General features: G+C 41.7%; 1 protein-coding gene across 1 annotated transcript in view; it reads right to left on the bottom strand.

The window, feature by feature from the left end:
• The window catches only part of LOC109528545 (cadherin-4), a 205109-nt gene extending 195882 nt beyond the window's left edge, over positions 1-9227 (bottom strand). The window contains exons 1-2 of the mRNA XM_019891309.1: positions 8915-9227; positions 7762-7873 (exon numbers count right to left, since the gene is read on the bottom strand). Of these exons, the coding sequence (XP_019746868.1) occupies positions 7762-7873; positions 8915-8971 (169 nt within the window). The 5' untranslated portion in view covers positions 8972-9227. The remainder of the gene's footprint in view (positions 1-7761; positions 7874-8914) is intronic.
• Positions 9228-9258: the final 31 nt, after the last annotated feature.

Here is a 9258-nt window from a genome sequence, read left to right as displayed (position 1 = left end):
GGGGTGGACACCACCCGTGGGGTGAGACGAGGATTTTTTTTTTTTTTTATGTATATATATATATATATATCAGGTTTTGGACATATATATATATATATCTCAGGTTTTGGACAGCTGTGATATTGGTTCGACCAGGGTGTGCAGGTGTGAAGGACAGTTTCAAAACCTGATGACTTGTTGCTGTCCTGCTGGTGTGATATCCCCCACATTGCAAAAAGAATGCTTTTAGGAGTGGCTGCTGAGTTACAAGGAACTATTTTACCAATGATCACACAACTACTAAACTTATTGCGTTACTGTATTTTAGTATTTTTCATCCAACAGCATCAGACAAAAGAGCCTTGAAAGAAACTTGCGCATGTGTGCGTACCCAAAAGGAGACCAAAAGCTGATATGTCCTTTTGTCATTTTACAGCCTTCAAAGTCCACATAGACCATCTGCGCATTAAAGTGCTCGAGTTCAAGCAGAGCTTTTAAATGAATTTAATGTCTTTGGAAGAGCCATAACCTTGCTATTGTTGTACCCACAAAAGGCCTGTAAGACCAAGGCAGGAGGTCTCCTAATGTACCAAGCAGATGACAAGGATAGAGTTCAAACACACCATGGAGTAACTTAATCTGCAGGAAGTCAACCCCCCACCCCAGATTTCCCTCTACTCTTGGTCAACTTTGTCCTTTCTCTTAAAACAAAGTGTGGAGATGTCAAAAAACTCATTAAAAATAATGGCCTCCACCTGCTTGTTTCATTTGTTTCCCCGCCTTTCTTTCCCATCATATCTTGCTTGCCTTTCTAATGAGCGACTTGGAAAAGGCTGGAGGACACTTGCTACCTCAGCACGCACAGCACCTTCAAGCTTAATACTACAAGTACAAAAAAAAAGGCCAAAGTACACACTGTACATTTAACAAAGTATTGATTTCACAGGAACGTTGGTGTTTAACATTTGAGCTTCATATTGGCCAACTTAAGTCAGCCAGCATGGGGTCAATTCCAGTTGAGTGAGTGTAGGTGTAAATGTGAATAAGTGTCTGTCTTTATGTGCCCTGCAGTTGACTTGCAACCAGTCCCGGGTGTGATATGGATTTCACTCACAGTATTTACAAGGTTCCAGCTTCCTGGTGCCCCTGAACAGGATAAAGAGTTGAAAATTGATAAATGGAGGGATGATGGAAGCCAAATGAAGTGGCTCGGGTATCTTGTTAGGATTCCTCCTGTACTCCACCCTGGCGAGGTGCTCTGGATATGTCCCACCAGGAAGAGATGACATGCTAAAGTGATTATGGCCACATTCAGACGACAGATTTTAATGGGTAATTTGGATTTTTGGGTGAAATCCCATTTTTGGGGAGGAACCAAACTTTTCTGACCGAAGATCTACTTTAAAGTAACTTTCTGCGATTTATCTGTTACCGCATGTGCACGCATACACACATGCCATTATCCGTAACAGCCATCATGGCCTCTAACATTAAAGCGACAGAAAAATAAAGTAAATACAAGACCTTGTGAGTTTGTGAAAAGGAAATCGCTGCCTACATTAGTAGAGACCTGACTCGGAGGCATGGGATGCACTTTTGCAGCGTCTTAGGGGCAAGAAAATCACTATCGTAGCTTACGTGTACCATTTTAAAATGTTTTTCCTTGCACTCGAGATACCCATTCTTTGTCAGTGTCATCGGAGAATTGTACATGAAACAAATTTTGAATGACAATAATAATTTTTTAAAAAGATATATGTTAACAGCTTTGACCGCTGACCGCTAGCAACTTCCGGTGATGCAGGTCATGTGCCACGGTAGATTAAAGGTTCCCTGCTTTTTTTTAATGTTATTTTATTTTTTCAAATACTTTTCTTTGTGAACATTAGCCTGATAGGATTCTTGGGGTGCAGGGTGCACTAACAGAAAAATATATCATGTTAATAACGCACACAGACACACATCCATCATCTGCTTGCAGGTGTAACACTCAACACCTCCCATAACCCCATATCACCCACAGTCCGTTCACCCATATCCACACACCCACCCGCCTTTCGGTCCCCTCATAAATCATTTATGTCTAGACCTTAACCGGGAAATAAAACGCCCAACCATGTGTCTAAATCATCACAATGAGCCTGTCTGGAAAATGCATGTGCAATTTTTTAAAAGTACGATATGAATGTAGTACCTTTAAGCAGATTAATTGTAACAGCTCCGAGTGGTCGGATTACCCAAGGAGCATAAAGCAGCCCATCGCTGCAGTGTCTCGATAACTTTACAAGACATCCAACAAAAGTAAGCCGTGTTGCATGTCCCTGTAACTCATACCTATGAAAAATGAATGTGTTCACTGTTCATTCGTGTCTGTGGCTTTTACATGCTTACATAAAAATGTGATGGTAAAAACAGACGATGGCAGCAGATTTTTTTTTTCTGTGTGTGTGTGTGTGTGTGTGTGTGTGTGTGTGTATACAAATATATATATATATATATATATAGACTGGTTGCAAGTCAACAGAAATTAAACGTTGACATATGAGTGAGTCACAGAGACCCAATTTGGATGATTTACTAAAAATAAATAAAAGTACAGAGTCCAACACAGAGAGTATTTACCCAAAGATTATGGGAAAATATGAGGACACAATCTGCTAATAAAGACAGAGAGAAAACAATCAAAGATTTAAGTAGGAGCCAAAAGCGGCAAAAGGAGGCTGTATTTCAACAATATCTAATCTTCACAAGGGTGCTCGGCTACTATCGACCCAGATAATGCTGCAGTCTGCGTCATGTGATTCAGGGCAAAAGGTAAGCAGGGAATCAAAACAAGGGCAATTCTCTTTGAGGATAGGGTGGAAAGAAAACTGATACATTGTCAGTCCCAGCAGAGCAATGAGCTCTTTTATTCATGCTCCTGTGAAACGATCTTTAAAAGCATATCTCGACTCCCAAATCTGACTTTGTGGTTCTGCTGTAATGACTCTCAATGGAAGGCAAAATCAACATACTTTCATTCTTAAATCAGAAAGCTGCAGACATCGAAGCTAAGAATAGATTGAAATGTTAAAACAACAAGCTTCAAAATAATGTTGATAATTTCTCTTTAATTAGGTGAGTCATATCTTGTCGTTACCATAGCGAGCCCTTATCACATACTTTGCTGGGCTGTTACGTTAGAAATGCAAAGCCTCCTCCACCATCTTTAGACGTTCCACATGGAGGTAAATGGCAGAACAGACCATGTGGTAAATGACAGAATCAAGGCGTAGGTCACAGAGGAAAGCATCACTTTCAATCTGAACTGTTTCTACCTCAGGTGAATGGCAGCATATTGCATGTTTAAGTGTGAGGGTGGAGCTTTAATCTATGAGCATGCACACAATCTCAATGAAGACCCGATGGGAACCCCCCAAACTTTTGTGGATTATTTTTTTTGAGGGATCACTTTGTGAACTTTGTTGATGTAAGAAAAAAATAATCCAGAAACTGAATTTGTATGGGGGGAGGATGATTTTCTATTTACCAATAAAAAATGGTCCCAATTATGTCCTGTCTTTTAAATCTTATATAATAAAAAAGGAAACATCAAACTCACTTGAAGGTCATGCAAATTGTGATTTAGCATTTTGATGAAGCATCAACATTATTTCTACTATTTTCGTGGTACCGGCTGGATAGCAAACTATGCAGTATTGCACACAACTACTGTCAACTGAAAGTCGAATTTAAATCTACCAAGTTGTGCCATTGAAACACACAACTTCAGTCATGCACACAAAACGCTGGGGTAGTCCAAACCACACAACTCAATTCAAGCATAGCAGAGCAACCTACTAAGAGGTCACCACTATCCCTAGAGCACACTCAACAATTGGAAGGAGGACGTGGGATAAGATTTTGTGAGCTGGCTCTGATTATTTGTGCGAGACTGGACTGGGCCAAGTTACATAAATTACTCCAAATATCATGGCACTGAAGTATAGGAGATGAAAATATAAATACACCCGATTTGACTTGACAAGAGTTTAAAAAAAAACATGAAACTCTTTGCAGCAAAATTAACTCGCTCCAACCTGTCAGTCCCTATGAGACTACTTTTTTTTTGTTTTTTTCTGGTAGGTTGGGCCAACTTCTGGAGACCAGAGTACTGCCCAAGCAAATGACTCCATTGCAGGAAAATCGATTGAGAACCAAGCATTCAAAGCAGACTGCAATTTGATCTCATTGTTCACAATGATGACTTTACCATACGTGGACAATTTTCCTCCTTTAGTTATGATCACAGCGGCCCGGTGGATGAGTGGTTAGCGCGTCGACCTCGCAGTGCAAAGGTCATGATCCCGGCCCTGGGAATAACATTTTCAAGCTCAAATGAATAAATGAAGGCGGCACTAGTTAGCACATTGGCCCCACAGTGTTGAGGTGCAGGGTTCGATTCCGGCTCCAGCCTCTCTGTGTGGAGTTCGCATGTTCTCCCCGTGCCTGCGTGGGTTTTCTCTGGGTACTCTAATTTCCTCCCACATTCCAATAACATGCATGGCAGGCTGACTGAACACTCCAAATTGTCCGTAGGTTTGAGTGTGAGCACGGAAATGTTGTTCGTTTCTGTGTGCACTGCGATTGACTGGCAATCAGGGTGTCCCCCTCCTACTGCCCGAAGACAGCTGGGATAGGCTCCAGCACCCACCGCGACTCTTGTGAGGATAAAAGCGGATTGGAAAATGGATGGATGGTTGGATAATTATTATCACCTAATATGAACATTTGACATTGTAATATTCCAGATAATGTGAGGGAAAATAAGGAGATCCTATTATTGGCTGTAAAGAGTGAGTATGTGTATATGCAAGTGTGTGCGAACAAATTAGCTTTCATAATTTTAATGAAATGCAGGTACACGAAAAAGGTGACTATCCAACCAACATGCACAGGGATTATGACTGTCACCTGTCTTCCCAGAGACAAGAATATTGATCGTTTAACAATTTACAGCACCATTACTATTCTGTGCGTGTTGCAGTCGGATACTTTTCTGCATCGAATACAATAAAATCGAGTCACACAAATTCATCGGTGCCATTTGTACGTGTCTATGCATGAAATTTGGCTTGCAGGGCTTTTCCAGACTAATGGAGGTTAAATCGAACCACTCAGCGGGATTACAGTTGTGGACTTCATGATTGTCAAATTCTGGAGTTCACCTGGATCCACTTAACTTTTGAACCTCACTCATATAATAGCTGGAAATAGTGTCTGTGTAGAATACAAAGACCGAGAGATGTTTTTGATGTGAAACATTTCAAATTACATCAAGTGTGAAAAAACTGGATATTCCCCGAAGTGGAAAAATAATCCTGCCTTCTTGGAGATAAACAGTATGCCATGACACCTTTTTGGGTTTCAGAGTGCCTCATTGCCCATGCAAATCTTTGTGCTGCAAAGTTTCCCATATCACTTTCACAAGGCTGTGTAACCACACAACTACTTACTTGACTGTGTTAAACATCATGGGCACTGAGATGGACCAGAAATTTCTTTTGGCATGACAGAAGAATCCATTGTGATCAATAAAGCTTTATTCAATTCGAGTTTATTGTGTGGTGATCCTATTAGAAGCGGTGGGTGGGCAAAGTGAAAAAGAAACCTCTGGGCAAGATTCCAATGAAGCGCTTCATGAGCATACAGTCCCCATGACACATGGAAACCAGAAGTGTGTATGTGTATCTTGGTGTTATCCCTGCCCACAACTGACAGTTTTAGGTGAAACAATGTTTTTATTAAAGCCCCCACAGACTCCGCGCTTCCCTCCATTGTCACCCTTAAAGTCAATAAATCAAGGGTCTGAAGTGTGTGGCTACCTTATCCCTTATGGTACTTCTGTGCATGCTTGCATCAAGCCCCTGCAGCTACAGTATGTTCTCCGGCACATGAAGGTGACATACAGCTTGGAGTGTGTGTCTGTGTGTGTGTGTGTGTGTGTGTGTGTGTGTGTGTGTGTGTGTGTGTGTGTGTGTGTGTGTATGTTTGTTTGTGAGTGTGTGTCTCAGTGTAGTTTTTGTCTGATGCTAGAGTATTATATTTGCCATATTGGGACTGACAAGCTATTCATACTGCAGGTCAATTCAGATTTTTGTATCCATATGCAACAAGTATGTACTGCCTACAAGCGGGACCGTACACACAGTGCCACCTGACGTCATTTTTTTATCTTTTATTTTTTTTGTGCGGGTCATTTGACGTCGTGGCCATGAAATTTACCGCTTGCTGTTTAGAATCTTAGTAAAAGGTGCCAATTATAGCAAGATGCCAACAAACGGTGTATGTGTTCTGTTGAGCGTGAACATGCAATTTTGTACCCTTTCTTTGGAATCTCAGTAAATCAGGCCCTGCATCTCTTGGTTTATTTACATCCATATTAAAAAAGGACAATCATGCAGTTATTTGTCTTAATAATGACAGTTTAAAATTGATTTGTACGATTTTTAAAAATTGTTTTGTCACTCGACCTCCTCCTCCCCCGATATGTTGCTGAAGCTTGATACTGACTTTTGACAGAAGGCTACTAGAGCAGTTTAAAACAAAAACCTACACAAATTATCAACAACAAAGCAATCAAATAATCATTCATTATTAACTGCAAAAGCAACAGTAGGTAGTATTTGTAATTCATCAAAAACATTGAAATTCTGATTTTATAACAAAGGTCCCATAAATTAAATGCTGTAAATTTAGAAAGAAACCACTAAAAATAAATAAATAAATAAATAAAAAGCACAAATTCACATTGAGGCAAATCAACTTACCTCGACTGAATGTGGTCATTGAAGTAAGTACAGTAAGTTGATAAATGGAGTTCCTACAAACCCAGTGCAGCCCTATTACTACTTGACGAGACACCATTGTTTCAGGCACACGTGCATCTGATTGAGACCCAACTATAACTGTACAAGGGAAAGGATGCAAGGCAACAACACACATATTGTGACTGTTTGTGATTGTAGTGACACCCCCTGCTGGACCGAAGACTTCACTACCACAAATAATGCAAGTTCACTTGCAGCAAGTGTGTAGATGCCTGTCATCCAATTTCATTTGAAGCCAGGCCTCAATAGGATGAAGTTTAAGACACAGCAATCCCTGAGCTCCTCGTTAAGATCCCCCCACCAAAATAATATGTGTCCAATATTGTATACCTCACAGTCTATACACACTTGTGCACATTTGGGAGAGAGTCTAGAGAGCTGTCTCCTGACCAGGATTGTTCCGGTCAAAGAGAACAAGATACATGTACCGTGCAAATGCCGACAACATGGGCGAGACACAAAAGGAGCTATTGTGTGCCCACAGCTAAACAATACCCCTGAGCAATGAGGGGAAAAGCAAAGGGATCAATAGAGAATTGCAATTAGTCCACACTGGCAGGAGCGGTGCCAGATTAGACACAGGATGTCGATTCCATTTCCTGCACTATCGGCTCGAAAACTTGCTGGGCTGGCTCTGTAATTGGAGCAGCAAACGGTGCCGCTTAAGACGTCGTGGTGTGACAACGTTGACTATTAAATTAATCAATGCGGGGGGCCACCATGCAATGGCATTGGTACTGTACATGATGACTCACATAGAGCATGCGGCCGAATACCCCCTCAAGGTTTTCCGTACACCAATAATCAAAATATTCAGTCCTTCTTTTGAACACAGTATTTATTTTGATGCGACTTCAGGGAGGGGGTTCTTGTTACATCTTTTTGACCAAATTCAAAAGAAAGATGTCCTTACCTTTATGTATGGCCTGGCCTTGTAGTGTATCCCTTGGAATCAAGACAGAATAGAAGCTTTGAGAGAAGCCAGGTTGACAAGGACCTTTAGGTGAATGCTGGCCATTATTCACCTGAAAGGAATTAAACAGTGTGAGATGCAAATAATTCTACAGTATGGTTTTGTTCTCTGTTTGCTTCGAGAGGGTCGAAATTAGCAACAAAGACTGAATGCTGGGGTTAACTTTCAATATAGTCTTGAGAAGAAACATTTTCAATAGGACTTTCACAAATGTGGTCCCTGCTGTGCTCTGGGGATTTAATGTGTAAAGGTGCGCACATTAGTCCCAAGCACGTGAACACCTATGTAAAAAAAAACGTGCAGCAAAAGTGGTTTGGGAATGTTGACACTGCATGTGCCTCTACCTACAAACTTTACACCCAGCGGGTCCAGTGTCTGTAAATGAAACGATATGGACCAGGGCATTAGGGCCACTGAATGTGCGTAAAGTCATATTTCGGCGTCAAGGCTGGAGGCTGCATGGTGACTTTAATTAATAAGAGAAATTGCGTTCAAGTGAGAACATCCAGGCTGGGGAATAATAATGTCGGAACATGTCGTTTTCTACATCACACAGGCTGATAGTGACATCCTTGAAAATACACGATGATGAAAAGGCTGCTGTGCAAGAAACAACTTGATACGTAGTTTTAATGCATTGGGCCAACATGTCCGTTTCGAAAATGAGAAGAGGTTAAACTTGTACAAAGTGTACGCGATTATACATCACCTTTACTACTACCAGAATGAACAAAAAGGTATAGCCTGAACTCAAATCATGATTTCGCCGCGTAAATGTGCCTTGTTGCAGCTATAGTGTACATTTAGCGTTTCTTTGCCGAGATCAGAAACCAAGTTGATGATCAATTGCAGTATCCCTTCATCTCCAATATATTTTTGTTGTCTTGCCAATTAAAATTCTTTTCGGAACTGGTTGACAAGTCATAGTATTTGTTGGAAATGAGCGCCACTGCAGACGCACACAGAATCGACCGACTCCATCCTACCGCGTGACTTTATTCCCTCTGGGGTTTAACGCTTTTAAACAGCACCGTTTAACATTATAATGCTCCTTAAAGAGAGTGTCATGTAGCGAAATAAGAATAAATCTCACCCGGAATGTGTCAAGAAGAAGGGCTGCTGTCAGGAACAGAGCCAGGTCAGTCCTCATCGCGGCGGACGAAGCGAGCGACAGCCACAGCAGCCTGGGCGAGCAACCACAAAGACAAAAGGGAGAGCCCTAAAATCTTCTCCCCAAATTGTGTGACGTCTCCTTGTCCTTTTCTCTGTTGGGTCAGACTACGGCTGGAAGGTACCGTGTTTGTGGGAGTGGAGCAGCTCCGGAGTTTGCGCGACTCTGGTGTGCAGGTGAGCGCTTCACTCGGCACCAAGGCGCAGTCGGCGTCAGCCTCCGAGCCTCCCTCACAACCTTCGTCGCCACCCCCCCCCCTCCCCCCC

The sequence above is a fragment of the Hippocampus comes genome, unplaced genomic scaffold, assembly GCF_001891065.2.
Source record: "Hippocampus comes isolate QL1 unplaced genomic scaffold, H_comes_QL1_v1.1 scaffold174, whole genome shotgun sequence".
NCBI classification, from domain to species: Eukaryota; Metazoa; Chordata; class Actinopteri; order Syngnathiformes; family Syngnathidae; genus Hippocampus; species Hippocampus comes.
The sequence above is the reverse complement of the archived record's forward strand: the minus strand, read 5'-3'. Positions and strand labels throughout refer to the sequence as shown.